We start from the raw sequence: 16,938 nt of genomic DNA on the forward strand, positions 1-16,938 counted from the left end.
AAGCACTGGAAACCCAAACCAAACCAAGAAGACGATGATGCGAGGAACTGATCGCACCTTAAATTGCTCAGCACAGCCCCAGATGCTCCCTGAAAAACATCAGCATAGAAAGCTCTCACTCAACTATCAGCTTTCAGCGACACTAATAAAGAAAGGAACCAGAGAACCTTCAAAAACACTCAGCTTTCAGTGACACAATTGGCATACCGGTTCAAGGAGGAGTTTGATCAGTGTCATTTAGTTCCTGTTTTTATTAGTTAACCCAGGAGTATTACGCTCGTGTTCCTCTGTTTAGTTCTTTGTTTTTGTTTGTTTGGCTGGGTGTAGCTCTTGTGCTTCTTGTACCCCTGTTGTTTGCGGTGGGGGCAGGCAACTGGGTCGAGTTGCTTCCGGTTTGGTTTCTGTGGTGACGGTCACTTACTGAGACTTTTTTTGTTCACTCTCTCTTTTATTCGTTTTAATATAGGATCGGCAATACTCTTGCCGTCTGTTTCAAAATGTTAGACATATCAATATGCATGTCACTTATTTAGGCATATATCACGCATTACCTATTTTAGGCTCACCTTCCTATTCTCCCGGATATCTATTTCTATAAACCGGTTGTTGAGATATGGAAGGGCTCGTGCCTATATATGTAACCCCTGGTTAATCGATTCAATCATTGCGTGTATTATCTCTCGCTTTCATGGTATCCAATGCCGTTGCTCCCGCAACCATCACGTTTCCGCTCCAAACCCTAGCCCTAGCCGCCAGTTCTCCCTAGCGTTGCCGCTTGCCTCTCTGCCATGCACAATCCGGAGATCGTCGAGGAGCTCCTGGCCGAGGCGGCCACTCGTGCGCGCCTGGATGAGCCGGCGGACGCTAACGCGCGTGCACACCTAGATGACGAGGCCGCCCGTGCGTGCCGTACCGCGGAAGCTGCTCGCGCAGAGACCACCGCGCTCGCCCTCGCCAATGCCCAGGCCGTCTCCGCCGCTCTGCATGCGCAGGCCGTCGCTGTCCAGAACTTTCGCGCCTTGGTGCCGATTGTTCTTAATCGGGCGTCCACCCAGTACAGCAAGTGGCAGGGGCTTTTCCTCACGACGTTGGGCAAGTATGCCCTTGATGATCACATTCTTCATACCGGCGACCCTCCTGCCGATCCTGGTTGGGCACACATGGATTGCACCGTGCGCTCCTGGATGTATGCCACCATCAGCACCGATCTTCTCGACGACGTCATGACGCCCGGCACCACCGCGCGACGTGTTTGGCTCGCCATCGAGGATCAATTCCTCGGCAACAAGGAGACACGGGCTCTCATCCTCGATGATGAGTTCCGCAATTTCGTCCAGGGCGATCTCTCCATTGCAGAATACTGCCGGAAGTTGAAATCTATGGCCGATGCTCTTGGCGATCTGGGCGAGCCGGTCCAAGATCGGACCCTCGTCCTTTCCGTCCTACGCGGCCTCAACGAAAAATTCGGCTACATGGCTGCTCTACTCAAGCGCCAGAAGCCGTTCCCCTCCTTCATCGAGGTCCGCAACGACCTCCTTCTGGAGGAGATCACCATGACTTCAAAGCCGGGCTCCACGTCTACTGCCCTTCTTGCCGCCACAGATCGAGCTTCATCTCCGGCGGTTCCTTCCTCCAGAAACACCGGTACTGCCACTTCTTCCGGCAATGGCGGCAATGGTGGCTCTCGGCGCAATTGTCGTCGGCGTCGCAACGACAGCACCTCCAACGGACCTTCTTCGGGCTGGCCATCCTTCTACAACCCATGGACCGGGACCATTCAAATGTGGCCCGACCCATCGCAGTCTCGTCCGCCTGTCCCGGGTCCGCGGCCTAACATGCCCCAGCACCCGCGCAGCCTTTCCCAGCAGCATGCCCTCCTGGCGGGTCCTGCTGGCGCGTTCAGCCTGCCTGCCACACCGGCCCAACCAGGCATGCCAGCCCAGCCCCTCTGGCTCCCACCTCCCGCTTTGCACCAGTATGCACCACAGCCCGCTCTGCAGTCTCCTGTGCCGCATGCAGAAGCAGGACTGCCGGGTTTGACACCGCCCGTCTTCGGCCAGTGGGACCAGACCGCTCTCGCCAACAACTTCAACACGATGACATTGACGCCTCCACCTACGACAAACTGGTACATGGACTCAGGGGCATCTTCACACATGACATCGAACTCCGGTACACTCGCATCAGTCTCCCCTCCTTCTTATTCCACTCCATCTAATATTATTGTCGGTAATGGGTCATTGCTACCCGTTACCTCCACCGGTTTCATGTCTTTTCCTGCAGCCCAAGGTCCTTTACATCTCCATAATGTTTTGGTCTCCCCCAATATCATTAAGAATTTGATTTCTGTTCATCGTTTCACCACTGATAATAACTGTTCTGTTGAGTTTGACCCATATGGCCTTTCTGTGAAGGACCTTCAAACCAGGAACGTGATCATCAGGTGCAATAGCTCAGGGCTGCTTTATCCCCTCTTCCCGACGCCGGCATCCACTCCTCCACATGCCCTCCTTGCCGACGCCCAGTCCTCCACCGTTTGGCATCATCGCCTTGGTCATCTCGGTTCTGAAGCCTTCTCTCGGTTAGCCAGTAGCGCTGCTATTTCTTGTAATAAATATGACCATCACTCGTCCCTTTGCCATGCTTGCCAGCTGGGTCGACATGTCCGTTTACCTTTCTTTTCATCTAGTTCACGTGCTACTCAGATTTTTTATTTAATACATTGTGACTTGTGGACTTCCCCTATCGCTAGTGTCTCGGGTTACAAGTATTACCTTGTTGTTCTCGATGATTGCTCACATTTTCTATGGGCGTTCCCACTTCGCCTTAAGTTGGACACGTTTCCCACCATTTCTAACTTTTTCTCTTTTGTTTCCACCCAGTTCGGTCGCACCATAAAAAGCATCCAATGTGACAACGGCCGAGAATTTGATAATTCTTTTGCCCGCACCTTCTTCCTCACACATGGTGTAGACCTCCGCATGTCGTGCCCGTATACGTCTCAACAAAATGGCAAAGCCGAACGCATCATCCGTACCACAAACAATATCATTCGCTCCCTTCTGTTTCAGGCAAGCCTCCCTCCCTCCTTTTGGGTCGAAGCACTCCATACGACCACTTACCTTCTAAATCGTCACCCTACAAAAACACTAGATTTCGCTACACCATTTCATGCACTCTATGGTGTTCCACCTACATACTCTCACCTGCGTGTCTTTGGGTGCAAATGCTACCCAAATTTGTCTGCTACAGTTGCACATAAGCTCTCACCCCGTTCCACCTTATGTGTCTTTCTTGGTTATTCCGCGAATCACAAAGGTTATCGGTGCCTCGGCTTAACTTCCAATCGCATTATTCTTTCTCGGCACGTTATTTTTGATGAGTTGTCGTTTCCTTTTGCTGATATATCCTCACCACCCCCTTCATCTAACTTTGATTTCCTGTCGGAGTTCGATAATGTGTCGATGCCTATTGGTCCTCGTGCTATTGATTGTACTGGTGCAGGTACCCTCGCCGCTAGATCTTTGCACGGTCTTTCACCGCAGGATGATACTTGCGGCACCGGCACTGTCCCCTCGGCAAATGGCTCCCTGCCCATCTTCGACAGCACATCGCCACATGGTCCTGCTGCCCCCGTTGGCACTTTGTCTCGGGCTGTTGCCAGCAGGCCGACCGGCACATCTGTCAGCAACACGGCGCCGGCATCCGGGTCCTCACGCGCCTCTCCATGCGCGCGGGTTAACGCGCCCACCTCCCCTGTGCGTCGTCAGATGGCCCTTGTGCTGCCGGCCTCTCCTGACGCGCCGACCGATGGGCCCCTGTCGGTACCCCCTGCCTCGCCGGCCCTGCCAGATTCTCTCACCACGACAGCACCACCCCTACCTCCGGCGCCTACTGTGGCTGCGGCTCTGCCACCTCGACCGCCTACCGCAGTACTTATTCCTCCGGTGACTAATGACCATCCCATGGTTACCCGAGGGAAGTCTGGTTTTCGGCAACCCAAGGAGCCCTTGAATCTTCAAGCGACTCCTCTTTCACCTATACCGAAGACCTACCGCGACGCTCTTACTGATCCTAATTGGCGTGAAGCAATGACTGAGGAATTTTCTGCTCTTCAAGCAAATAACACATGGACTCTTGTGCCTCGGCCTCCTGGTGCAAATATTGTGACATGCAAGTGGGTTTATCGTCACAAGTTTCTTCCCAATGGTGCCCTTGATCGCTATAAGGCACGTTGGGTACTTCGTGGCTTCACTCAGCGTCCTGGCATTGATTTTGATGAAACCTTCAGTCCCGTGGTGAAACCCGCGACAATACTGACAGTCCTCACTATTGCCCTCTCTCAACAGTGGCCCATTCATCAACTAGATGTGAAGAATGCTTTTCTTCATGGCACGTTATTTGAGACAGTATACTGTGTCCAACCCTCTGGATTCGTGGATCCTTCTCGCCCTGATTATGTCTGTCGCCTCAACAAATCATTATATGGTCTGAAGCAGGCTCCACGTGCTTGGTACAGTCGCTTCGCCTCTCATATTATTTCACTTGGCTTTATTGGTGCGCGTTCAGATACATCCCTCTTCATCTACCGGCGGGGTTCTGACACAGTCTATCTGCTCCTTTATGTTGATGACATTGTGCTCACATCATCTTCCCCTACTCTGCTGCGGCAAGTAATTGATGCATTACAACGTGAATTTTCCATGAAGGACCTGGGTCCTCTTCACCACTTTCTGGGTATCACGGTGACTCATCGCGATGATGGTCTTTTCCTCTCCCAACGACAGTATATACTGGATATCCTTAAACGTGCTGGAATGCCTGATTGCAAGCCATGTTCTACTCCAGTGGACACCAACGCCAAGCTCTCCTCCAATGGTGTGCCTGTGGCTGATGCCACTCATTATCGTGGTCTTGCTGGTGCCTTGCAGTATCTCACTTTCACTCGACCCGATATTGCCTATGCTGTCCAACAGGTTTGTCTGTTTATGCATGATCCTCGGGAACCTCGCTATACATTGGTCAAGCGCATTCTCCGCTATCTTAAGGGCACTCTTGATTATGGGCTCCAGTTGCATCGTACTACCACTGCTGATCTTGTGGCATACTCTGATGCTGATTGGGCTGGCTGTCCGGATACTCGCCGTTCTACATCTGGTTATGCTGTATTCTTGGGCGACAATCTTGTTTCCTGGTCCTCCAAACGTCAGCATACTGTCTCCCGTTCCAGTGCAGAGGCTGAATATCGTGCAGTTGCTAATGCTGTGGCTGAAACTTGCTGGTTACGCCAACTATTAGAGGAACTCCATTGCCCAATTCAGCGAGCTACTCTTGTCTACTGTGACAATGTGAGTGCAGTCTATCTCTCGACCAATCCAGTACAACATCAGCGCACCAAACACATTGAGATTGATCTGCATTTTGTTCGGGACAAGGTTGCAGCCGGTTCAATACGGGTTCTTCATGTACCTACCACGTCGCAGTATGCTGACATCTTCACTAAAGGATTACCTTCCTCCGTATTTATCGAATTTCGGTCCAGTCTGAATGTCCGTTCCACTGCTGTTCCGACTGCGGGGGAGTGTTAGACATATCAATATGCATGTCACTTATTTAGGCATATATCACGCATTACCTATTTTAGGCTCACCTTCCTATTCTCCCGGATATCTATTTCTATAAACCGGTTGTTGAGATATGGAAGGGCTCGTGCCTATATATGTAACCCCTGGTTAATCGATTCAATCATTGCGTGTATTATCTCTCGCTTTCACAAAAAAAATGAAAGCTCTCACTCCACATCCACTTTCAGCATTCCCAGATGCTTTGCATACAGCTGAAACAATAGCAGCCGTCCTGGATGGATCCAATCCTAGGCCGACCAAACTGCTGCTTGGTGTATATATTCCTATTCTATCTTATTAGTGAAGTATTTTGTATTAAAAAGATTGCATTTTCAATCTGTCTGTCATGATATCCAGATAAGTTTAGCAGTTCTGGATTTGTGGACTGTGTCTTACACTCCAAACTAGAAGCAAAAAATTATTATATCACAATATTAATTCCATTGTGTTTGATAAGACAATTTATAACTTGAGAACTTGTAGGGAAGCCTACCTATCTCTTATGTTTATTTTACCTTCTACAAAGTGCAGGTGCACAATGTCAATGGCAATATACTCGCAGAAAAAAGGGGGACAAGTGATTTAGCTCTGTACACATACAGAGCTAATCATCCGAAACATTCAGAAGATGCAAGTTGTGCAGTTTAAATAATAACCATCGAGGCGCCAGTACTATTATGTGTATGAGCAACTTTAGCTCCACACTTGTTAATAGTTCAGTGTTGCTATTCCTCCAAACTTTGTTAATAGTATACGCTGAAAGCGCAGGCAACATGCTAGTTTTCCTCTATGCAGGAGAGAAATGCATCCCTTTTTTGTAACACAAAGGACAGAAGCTCTGATGAATTTTTATTGAGTAAGAAAGAGCAAAGTAAATATTCATGATGTAGCCAATCGAAACAAGAGCACCTATAGCACTGTAGCACAACTGACAACAGAAATGCATTAGTTACGGTTATACCTCCAGAATCATTACCAGCCTCCTGGTTTGCGAGTGCCCAGCGCTGCAGTGCCCACACCCTTCTCCTACCCTATGAGTCATGAATCTCCTCTGATGTTGCCAGAATTTCATTTCTTGTTCTAACATGAACCAGAATTTGTTTGGGCAAAATGGCAGCGAGCTTCTTTTGTGACAATTCTGCGAAGAAATAGAAAGCCAATGGTTAGCAATAACCTTTTGGTCTCCAAAAAGAAAAGGTTAGTAACTTCTTTTGACATGATCAGCCCATCTGAAAAAGAACTGTAGAAGCTGGAAGGCATGCTGACCCAGCACGAAAGCTAAAGTGTAAGCTCTCACTTGTGACAGGGTTCGAATATTGTAAGATCACTTCGTCACATTCTATCTTACCTGAAGTATTTTTCTATAAACAAGAAAGCATTTTCATCCTGTATGCCATATAATCTTCTGACAAGGTTAGCACTCTGTGGAATATGGCCTACACTCCAAACTAGAAGTAAATTTATAGTATCACACCAGTAATATAATGAGTATTTGGTAAGACATTTCATAGCTTGAGAACTTATCTAGCTCCTTGTTTTCCTTTCTGCAAAGTGCAGTGTTACGCTATTTTAATGCAAAGTGATCACTACACCATGACGAAATTTTAATACAAACTCCGTAACGCACAAAAATCGTCGTTGATATACTTCTATGACGAAATTTCGCACATACCATGACGATTATTGATCATCACGGAACATCAAATTTCTTGTAGTGTCGATGCTAGCAAATACTATGAAACGGATTACACCAAAGATGCAAATTATGCAGTTTGAACTGTAAATGTACCGAATCAATAACCTGCGAGACATCAGTAGCATTGTAAATAACATATTAAAATATAATCAAAATAAAATTACGTTGCTCAGAACAGCCTTCACTGATCATAGCAAGGATGCACAATACTGCGTCACGAACTAAGAACGAGGACACGATAATACTACTATAAATTAACATTAGACGCGACCCATAAACATGCTAAACATATATACTGCTAGTGCTTAGACGCTGCATAAGCTTTGCTTCCCCCAATCCCTGCGCCGGCGTCTGCGTCCGCTACCTAAAGAAAACATCCGATTTTTTTTTTTATTGTGTAACGTGTAACCAACCAACCAAATCTTATCTTAAGAGTCACGAAAAATTCCAATAAAAATATGATAATGTAGAGCATGCTATCATCTATCATCTCATAAAGTTTGAAATCAAACAACTACTTATATAAAGAGGAAAAAAAAGAGAAAAATCAGTGATTCATACAGAAATACTATTCACAGATGTAATTTCTATTTTTTATTTCTCCTTATACAAGTTATTACTTAAGCTAAAATTTGATGAGATAACAGATGATAGTATACTCTACACTATCATATTTTTTAATTCGTGTAACCGTTACACAGTAAAATCTCTCACAGCATCCCACTCCCCGCCCTCCTCGTCGACCTCAACAGCCATCTCATTGTATGCATGGCTGGCGATCTGGTTCCGCATGCGATCCCACTCCCCATGAAGAATCTTCAGCTCTTTGGCGCTGCTGGCTTGGCGTCGCGGACCATCTCCTGGAGCTTGGGGTTCTTGAGCCTGTCGATCATGTAGTGTAGTCAGGTATGACGGGGCGCTCCGCGGGGGCCCACGGCATCGCCATGAGCTTCCCGGCCTGCTCGTCCGACAGCCGCACCACCTTCCGCGTCTGCCTCCGGCCGTCCAACGGGAGGCCCGCGTCCGTCTTGGCCATCATCCTGAATACCATCTCGTCCACCCTCGCCTGCAGCGCCTCCTCCTCGGCCTCGCTGTGGGGTGCGCGCTCGTCGTCTCGGCGGCGCTCTTTCCGACCTCACTGGTGGCCTCGGCCCTCGGGCCCGTGCTTCGTCAGGGTCCAGGTGGAATCCATCGCCGCCTCCGCCGCCGGTGCAAATTGCCGATTTCCTTCGCTCCTTCTCCCTCTCCAAGTTTAGTCGTCGAAAGAAACTAGAAACTTTCTATACCTGGAAGGGTTGGAAGGGTTGACGCGGGCCTTTTCTCGATCGACACGTGGCCTCGTGGACTCTAGCGGCGGCGGACTTTTTTTAAGTCTTTTAGAAACTTTACAACCCTATACTCCTGTCATAAATTTGTTTGAGTTAAAATAGTCATAAATTTTTTGAAAACAAAATTATGGTGTAGAGAATTTGTTTGAGTTAAAAAAAATTTAGAGAGCTAAAAACGATAGTATCATCCACACTATATTTTTTTAGAATATTTTATAATTATTTTAATAATGTTATAAATTTTGAGAGCATTGAAACATATTTTTTTATTTTAAGACCTGTCGTCCGTGAGATGGGTCGGCAAAATTTTCAAACGGACACATATATTTTCTAAAAATTATTTAGAAAATATAAAAAAATCGCGTTGGCGTCGGCGGCTCGGTGAGGCCCTCTCATTTCCAGTAACCGGCCCAAGCCCAACCTATTAAAAGCCCAAATCACCCCATGGGCCTCAAAGGTTCATCACCACGCCACGCGTGACGCGTCTAGAGCCCAGAGCCCACCCACCACCCCCTTCTCCTTATAAGCCGCCGAGCCAGTGAAACCCTAACCGGACCCTTCTCCTCGCGCCGCCGCCGCCGCCGCCGTCGCCGTTGCCATGTCGAAGCGCGGTACGTACGCCTGGCTCGCTCTCTCCCCCTCCGATCTGTCCCCTTCACCCGTCGCTCCTCTCGCCGACTTGCTTCGCTTGTGTGTCGAAATGGTGTGCGGCAGGGAGGGGTGGATCGGCGGGGAACAAGTTCCGCATGTCGCTGGGTCTGCCCGTGGCGGCGACGGTGAACTGCGCCGACAACACGGGTGCCAAGAACCTCTACATCATCTCCGTGAAGGGCATCAAGGGGAGGCTCAACCGGCTGCCGTCCGCCTGCGTCGGCGACATGGTCATGGCCACCGTTAAGAAGGGGAAGCCCGATCTCAGGAAGAAGGTCATGCCCGCCGTCATCGTCCGCCAGCGCAAGCCGTGGCGTCGCAAGGACGGAGTTTACATGTACTTCGAAGGTAACGCCGCTGCCTAGCCCACGCTCGATCTCAATGCGCCCAACCGGATCCGTAGTGATGTCTTGATGCCGCGTTGCTGGTGTGTAGTGTGATTCCGTGCTATTGCGTTGCTTGTAGCGTATTGCATTGATTGAGCATGTGGGTGAATCGTAGACCTAACCTTGTTATATTGAGTATTCTCGCTAAGCCAATCATTTATCCCAGTTTTTAGATCAGTCACAGTAGTGAAGCTAAGTTGCTTTTTGGGTTCATGGATTCACCCTTACTGTAAGATAAATGATTGTGACTGCCCATGATCTATATACCTGTGGCTGCCCATGATTGGAGTTATGCAAGATTTGCTATGTTTGATTTGTCAATACTAGTCTCTTTCGCTGGCTTCATAAGGATTTTTGTGCTCTAAACTTGCTCTAAACTGGGTGTTGCTAAACTTAAAAGGGCACTTTGATTAGGGCCTAGCCACGATACCAGGAAACGTATACTTCTTTTTCTTTTACTAGTTCAAATAATTTACCATTATGAATTTAGTGCATCGCATTTTTGGGAGCATGGCATTTTCAAAATAGTTTGCTCAATCCAAATGTGTTCTCTTATTTCAATTCACCGTTAGCCATAAGCACTCCATTGCTTGTTTTCTTCATTTTTTCCTGTTGGCTTTTACTAGTATATTCCTAAACTAAATCAGTGACGGAACGACTGCCAGGTCCTTCAGCTTTATATGGAGCAAACTTGCTATGTTTGCGTATTCCCAAGTAAACGTCATAAAAAAGCTTCTTTGGTGTTGAGGCTTTCTTAGAAGAATTTCATCTTCAGAAGAATTACTCCATCTGGAAGCAATCACATATTCCATTGCCCTAGGTAGTGGTGTTGCTGCCATGAAACTTTGGGACTGGCCATGCGACATATTTCTTATATTTCACTAAATGATCTCTCCTTCAGTGTATACTTTATTAATTTGTTACATAATATTGTTCTTGAGATACAACAATTGTTCTACATGTTGGGTATTTTGATTAGCTTTTTGTTATATCTGCATTCTACCTGCTTGTTATTTAATGCCCATGTGAATCTGAATTATTTGTGCTATTTAGATGTCTACAGAAGCTCAATTTAGCTATTTCCTGTTCCTTGTTTTGTAGATGTTTCTAGATTTCCATAATGTAACACGTTAATGCACCTTGATTTAAGGGATAGAACAGTTGCATTTGCTGTTTGTTGAACACTAGAGCTATTACAGACTTACAGTGTGACCTGTTCTATGCATACACCTTGCTATTTAGTTATCTGTTAGTTCTTTATTGCAGTATACGACTTCAGAACTTAACCGTGGTGATAAACTGCATTTGCAGATAATGCGGGAGTGATCGTGAACCCCAAGGGTGAGATGAAAGGTAAGATTGCGGATTACTGCTTGATGGGGGTCTTAATCCTGGAGGCTTGGAACAGTGTTTCTGAACATGTGGTCTCTCCTTTTGCAGGATCTGCTATCACCGGACCCATCGGCAAGGAGTGCGCCGACCTTTGGCCTAGGATTGCTAGTGCAGCAAATGCCATTGTCTGATACCATGAAATGAGGCAGTTGAAGTTTCTTTTGCTCCTTATTTAGGTTTTATTTGCTGCTGTTTTGTACCTGAGCATCTGTGGTAATGTACTCTGAGTTATCTGTCAATGTTTTATGATAATTGATCTTAGAGCCAGAACAGTCTCCAAATTCTCTCTGAAAGGTAAAATGCCTAGGCTTCTCTCGGGTTTTTTTTTTCTTCCGTTACTTAGAGAGAGTTTGTCTAGCGCCCATCCATAATAGTGCGGAAAGAAAGCCCTGAGCGTTAATTGAGTATTCCATGACGTTGTTAAGAAGAAATTGGCTAATAGACAGACTCAGTTAGGGTTCAGACTATCTACGGAAAAGGTAAAGTTGTCTTTCGTTTTTCTTTTTTGTTGGGCAGGCAGTAGAATAATTTTTTTTCCTCTGGGTTGTTCTGAGGTAACCGTTCGTCTTGATGCTGGCAGTCAAGGAGGCTGAAGTGTAAGGAGTTGACCTTCCGATAGTTCACCACGGAAGAAAGAACTCGCAGGTCTTCAAAATTATAACCCTCCTAAGACATATAAGCTACTAAAACAGGATTGCTAGTTTCTCGGGTAGGTCATCTAATTCTCTGGAAAGGATTAGTTGGACCAGAGAATGAAATTGCAGGATTCTCTGGGAAGTTTCTCTTTCACGGTATTGGGATCATTTGATTGATTTCCGGTTTGAAGACCAATGGGTCAAAAAAGGGACCTTAGACCTATTTAGTTTAGTTGCCGATGCTTTACTTCACGGGTGAGGTCTCTGGTTAAGTAGTAATTGGGGGTTTGATTATACCTGTAGTTTCTGTTTACTTCATAGCATCTTGGGTTATGAACTTTGATCCCAGAATTGCCTGCCTTAAGACCCCGTTTAGAGTTCCTAAATTTCTCTGTTATTTTTGTGCAGATTGAACAATTTAAGCTTTATTTTCAAATAAACCCTACTGACAATTTAAGTCACATATGTCGATTACTAATTTTCTAGCAACCTGTATCCAATAAGCATCACACTTCCAATTTTGAAACTGCAGAATTAGGTGAACGAAAATTCGTACTTTAGACTTAATAGTTCGAAAGCATAGTTACTTAACTGGTGAGAAGTGAAAAGTTAGCCAGGGAAAGACAGAGACCTGAGTTTCTCCCTTATATTTCAGTAACGTTCTGGGGACCAATTTTTGGAGGTGAAGTTCTGCTACATTGACGGATTTGAAGCAAGAAAAACATCATGTGTGATCCCTGAAGCCGTATTTCTATTAAGATGGCCAAGTACATGACTCTATAATCTATACACTCGAATTATTCTTTGCAAACTAACTACAAGTGAAAGCAGATTTGAACACAATAGCAAATATACAGTAACAGCAAACTGAGCACTCCAGAAGCTACAGTAACTCCAAACTGAGCGCTTTATTTCATGGGACCGAACCAAAAGGGTTTGTTAAAATCTGCACAAAATAGGAAAATTCAAAACGGGAGCTTTTTAGCTTGTGTCTTGGGTGAGAGTTTGTTATATCCATGATTCCACCGTGTAGTTGTACATGTAGGAGTTCATGCCGCTGAGATGCGCCTGCTGGGCGTCAGACTCGAGCATGTCTTCTCCCTTCACGCCGGCCTGAAAAGAAACATTGCAACAGGGTTGGCAAATGCCGTCCGATGTAGTTCTGTGACGGTAAACCAACGGTAAGTGTAGTTTTGTGAAACGATCGAATGGCGCACTGCATACGTGTAGTTTTTATGAAATTTACTCCAAAAAATTCGAACAGTTTTGTGAAATTTACTCCGAATCATTCGAGCGAGGAGAAAGTGCTTGCATATTGGAACACTTACGATCTGTTCGTATTCCTCGTGGTTCTGCATCGCCCTTGACGGCTCGCCGTACTCGTCGTTCTTGGCGAACCTGCCGCGGACGCGGGGCCTGCTGTCCGCCAGGGTCTTTCTGCAAGCGTACTGCCATTGTTGGGTGCAAGAAGACCACGGCGCCGTCAGTAACACCCATGGCTGGAGTGGAATCGTGAGAAAGCGGCTTTGCTTTGATCGCTCGTGTTTTGTGTTGGGGGCTCACCTTGATCTTCTTGCTGAAGTTCCGCTCGTTCCGCTTCTTGATGTACCTGTGGATCTTCTCCCGCCTCTCCTCGACGGAGATGCGGGCGGCCTTGAAGCTCACGTCCTCCAGGCTCGACGTTTCGGTCGTCGTCGTCGCCGGCAGCCGCCCCGGGCTCATGCTTCCGCTCATCTGGCGTGCACCACCATGAAAGACACGGTCATGCGTGCTCGCTTTGTGTACGTGTAATTCTTGGCGTGTTTGATGCCGAACTCTACCTGCATTTCCCCGGCGTTTCCGCCGAGCGCCATCTGCGCCGCGGCGGAGTCGGCGTCGGGACTGTGCGTGGCCAGCGCGGCGCTGGCGCTTTCCATCATCCGCTGGTACTCGCCGATCTCCCCCATGCCCATCATGGACATCATCATGCCGGTGCCGCCGGTGCCGAAGAAACCGCCTTGCGCCGCGTCCTTGCCGAAGAAGCAGCCCCCCTGCGCCACCGCCTCCGCGACGCCGGCAGGGAGCAACGAGCCAGGATTCTGCTGCGGCTGACACAGGGCCTCGTCCAGGCCCACGTACCCTCCTCCGGCCATCGCTGCAGCAAAGCACTCGTCGCCGTATCCCGAGGAGGCGAGCTGCATGAGCTCGGACGCCGTGTTGCTCATCTGCGTCTGCATCGCCGGGTGCTCTGTCGCGGAGGCTACCGGGAGCGCCGCCGGCACCTGGCCGAACTGCTGCTGCTCCGGCTGGGGCTCTCCACCACCGACCGCCGCCGCGAACGCGTAATCGATGCGGAGAACCAACTCGGCGTCAGGGCCCGGCGGCTCGTCTTCCTCAAGGAGAGCCGAGAGGGCGGAGTCCAACGACGGCATGGGGGAGAAGGCCGACGCGGCCGCGGCCGATGACCCGTTGTCGCCGCAGTGCTTGCAGGGTCCCGGCGGCGCCGTGGTGGACGACGACGAGGCGTCCTCTGAGGACGCCGTGAACATGTCCGAGGCGGCGTTCACTGCCGCGAAGAGGTCGCCGCCGCTGCCGTCGTCGCAGAAGTCCAGGATGTGCGCCGCTATGGGGCTCGAGATGCCATCCTGCGAAAACCAATTATTTGTCAGTAACAAACATCCGTTTCAGACTAAGCTTCGCTTTGATCAAAATAAGAACAGTTGTGTATTGCAAACCTGTAGAGTACAAATATTAGTCGTCATAATTTTAGATTGCAAACGATTTGCGCAACTATAAATCGAGAATTGCTAACTGTGTATTTTGAAAACATTCCAATGGTTCTTTTATAATCTTTCTTTTCAGGGAATCAAATGCCGCACAGTAATGTCTACTTGCTATCTCTCTGAAGATGGCAAGAACAGTAGAGTATACGTATGCTTGGGGAATGTTGCTATTAGGATTAGGGAATTTAAGCAAAAAAGAATGCCCCAATAATCAAAATTCCCGGCGAACCGGATATAAAGTTCATCAAGATCAACAAGCGAAAACAATCAAGTCGAGGCATCTATTCGATTGGTAGTTGGTACTGCAAGGGGTCCAAAAAGCTGAAAGATTTCTTTCGCTTTTGTATGATAGGCACCACACAATTATTGCAGCATTGTGCCATATACCCATCGGTCTAGCAAGATCAAAGCATGCATTGCCGCTGCCAATCCAATGGAATTAATCCTGATCAAGAACATGCATGGGCAAAAAGTCAAAAAGAAAAAGTGGCATGCATCAAACCATGCAGCAACTGAACCGCTGAAGAATGGACTGAAAACACCCTCGCAAAAGGCTCTGAAACTCTCAAACAACTCTAGAGAACATATCGTATGGAGCCTAATGTTCGTTCAGGAGATTTACGGCGAAGGGATGGTCGTCGTCAAGCATGGTGGATCGCGTCGATTTGGGACTCCGGCACTGGTGCAGTTGCTCGCCGGTTTCGCGAAGAATTTATCTTCAGGAATGCTCTCCGGGACGAAGAAGGGTGATCGGATTGGGGAGGAAGCCGAGAAATGAGACGAAAACCTCGTAGACCATGCAAATGACAACATCCTCTATTTATAAGGCCAATATGACGAAGCACGGAAAAGTTTACAAGCTATTTATAGCCCATAAGAGACGGGAAGAACTTTGGATTCAACAAGTAAAACAATACACCTTGCTTAATAAAGGACAGGGGTTTACAGACATGTCTTTTTTTTAGTGGCAAAAGCTTAGTAAATCTTAACATGCTCGCAGGTAAAACATAGATGGGCGACATAGCTATTTTTATGCAGGTTATTTGCTCATTAGTAACTACTTAACCGCCGCTCTGTCTCTCCAAGATTAGTTTCCCCTTAGTCCTAGCCGGCCCGATTTTGACCGAGACGTTCTATCTCCCTCTCGCCGTGGAAAAGGGAGGAGATCTTTTTTTTAGTACTCATGATCATTGACAAAAAAAGTACTTAAGCTATATATACGTCACCATGCCTAGCAGCTCAGAGAATGATTGCCACCAATGGAAGTTCTTGCAATCTTTTTCATGAGCAGTGATATATATATGGGTTTAGTCTAAATAAATTTTAAAGGTTCAACTATATGAGAAAGGTGTATATTCTTTAGTCTCACCTTACTAATAGAATTGGATGGAGACCAATTTAAAAGGACATCTCTCCTCTATCCAGTTAGCATGTGTGGATGAGAAGACTAAAAGAACACACGCGTGCTGGCTCGTCTCGCCGGGGAGGGGCCGCAGCGCGAGCGCAGGCACACAACACATGCGTGAATGTTCCGTCGAAATCGGGTCCAGTTGCTTACGCAGGTCCGACCTCCTTCTGTGGTTTCTTTCTTTTTACTGCGTGGGTAAACAGATAAATATATGAAAATCGTGTTGGTTAAGACTTCGATCGTAACGGCGTAACCATCTCCGATTATGGTGTGTCTTAATCGCGCGACTGTCCCTCTATATATATCTATTAGCTGCCGCACAAAGGAGAGACGTGAGACACTACATAATTAGGGTTTTACCAATTTCTCTCTGTTGCGCCATCGCACGTAGTCTACTCCATCCCGCTGCACCAACATGCATCGATGAACGGTACAACAGGTCTCTGAAACTCGTCGCCCTTGGAATCCTGCATCGGGAGAGGGCGAATAAGGTACTCACGATATGCTTCCTCTAGATCATCGTAATTTACTTCGATTATTTCATTTTTGTCATCACCTATTGGATTGACATCACGGTGGCCTCTACATCGACTACTTCATCTTCATCATCACCTACTGCATCGAGCATCGACACCACAGGGGCGTCTGCATCTCACGTCGTCATCGGGTATGTATGTAAATCCTACTCGAATACCTAGTTAAGTACATCTACTGGTTGAGTACCTAGTCGAATATCTTGTTGAGGACACGCTCTAGTCGAGGCGTGTTGAGACTTGTCGAATCCTACTCGAGGCTAGTCGGATTTAGTCAGGGCTAGTCGGAACACAATCGTTATTGATTATTTGCATCCGTTCTTGTTCATTTTATATCAAGAATTAAATTAAATTAAATCTGAAAGTGCTATTACTTCCAACAATCTAAAAACCTTATTATAGGCACTTTGATTTAACGATGGCTAGTTTTACCGATGCACTTAGGCCGGATAAGTTTACCGGTTTGCACTTTAATAAATAGCACGTCAAAGTCACTCTGTGGCTTACGGCTATGAACTGCTAC

The 16,938-nt window shown here is 47.3% G+C and overlaps 3 protein-coding genes across 6 annotated transcripts; 2 read left to right on the top strand and 1 right to left on the bottom strand.

Moving 5' to 3' along the window:
* The first annotated feature begins 788 nt into the window (after positions 1 to 788).
* On the top strand, positions 789 to 2,452 carry LOC133908060 (uncharacterized). Its single transcript, XM_062350184.1, has 2 exons — positions 789 to 2,172; positions 2,415 to 2,452. The coding sequence occupies exons 1-2, from the start codon at positions 789 to 791 to the stop codon at positions 2,450 to 2,452; spliced, it is 1,422 nt and encodes a 473-aa protein (XP_062206168.1).
* A 6,698-nt stretch (positions 2,453 to 9,150) lies between these two features.
* Positions 9,151 to 11,340, top strand: LOC133907934 (large ribosomal subunit protein uL14). 2 transcript variants are annotated; one of them, XR_009908055.1, is made up of 5 exons: positions 9,151 to 9,259; positions 9,363 to 9,647; positions 10,351 to 10,505; positions 10,997 to 11,038; positions 11,126 to 11,340. XR_009908055.1 is itself a non-coding variant. In XM_062350064.1 (4 exons), the coding sequence occupies exons 1-4, from the start codon at positions 9,247 to 9,249 to the stop codon at positions 11,206 to 11,208; spliced, it is 423 nt and encodes a 140-aa protein (XP_062206048.1). In that variant the 5' UTR covers positions 9,151 to 9,246; the 3' UTR covers positions 11,209 to 11,340. The 2 variants fall into 2 exon arrangements, 1 of the variants encoding a protein (XP_062206048.1); XM_062350064.1 differs by lacking the exon at positions 10,351 to 10,505.
* A 1,114-nt stretch (positions 11,341 to 12,454) lies between these two features.
* On the bottom strand, positions 12,455 to 15,286 carry LOC133907640 (uncharacterized). Of its 3 annotated transcripts, none has more exons than XM_062349708.1 (5): positions 15,097 to 15,286; positions 13,533 to 14,336; positions 13,276 to 13,446; positions 13,041 to 13,160; positions 12,455 to 12,825 (listed from the first exon to the last, which is right to left on the bottom strand). In XM_062349708.1, exons 1-5 carry the CDS (start codon positions 15,121 to 15,123, stop codon positions 12,721 to 12,723), a joined length of 1,227 nt encoding a protein of 408 aa, XP_062205692.1. In that variant the 5' UTR covers positions 15,124 to 15,286; the 3' UTR covers positions 12,455 to 12,720. The 3 variants fall into 3 exon arrangements, with proteins under 3 accessions (XP_062205692.1, XP_062205694.1, XP_062205693.1); XM_062349710.1 differs by having other exon boundaries at positions 12,455 to 12,874; XM_062349709.1 differs by lacking the exon at positions 15,097 to 15,286 and adding an exon at positions 14,427 to 14,616.
* Positions 15,287 to 16,938: the final 1,652 nt, after the last annotated feature.

This window comes from Phragmites australis, chromosome 24 (genome assembly GCF_958298935.1).
Source record: "Phragmites australis chromosome 24, lpPhrAust1.1, whole genome shotgun sequence".
Classification (NCBI taxonomy): domain Eukaryota; kingdom Viridiplantae; phylum Streptophyta; class Magnoliopsida; order Poales; family Poaceae; genus Phragmites; species Phragmites australis.

Bases quoted from the DNA above. Each gene is read 5' to 3' on its own strand.
- LOC133908060 (XM_062350184.1), top strand. From the start codon at position 789: ATGCACAATCCGGAGATCGTCGAGGAGCTCCTGGCCGAGGCGGCCACT. The intron at 2,173-2,414 runs GTACACTCGCAT...CTTTCTGTGAAG, and splicing joins ACACATGACATCGAACTCCG to GACCTTCAAACCAGGAACGT.
- LOC133907934 (XM_062350064.1), top strand. The intron at 9,648-10,996 runs GTAACGCCGCTG...CTGCATTTGCAG, and splicing joins AGTTTACATGTACTTCGAAG to ATAATGCGGGAGTGATCGTG. The intron at 11,039-11,125 runs GTAAGATTGCGG...CTCCTTTTGCAG, and splicing joins CCCCAAGGGTGAGATGAAAG to GATCTGCTATCACCGGACCC.
- LOC133907640 (XM_062349708.1), bottom strand. From the start codon at position 15,123: ATGCTTGACGACGACCATCCCTTCGCC. The intron at 13,161-13,275 runs GTGAGCCCCCAA...CAACAATGGCAG, and splicing joins ACTTCAGCAAGAAGATCAAG to TACGCTTGCAGAAAGACCCT. The intron at 12,826-13,040 runs GTAAGTGTTCCA...GTTTCTTTTCAG, and splicing joins ACGAGGAATACGAACAGATC to GCCGGCGTGAAGGGAGAAGA.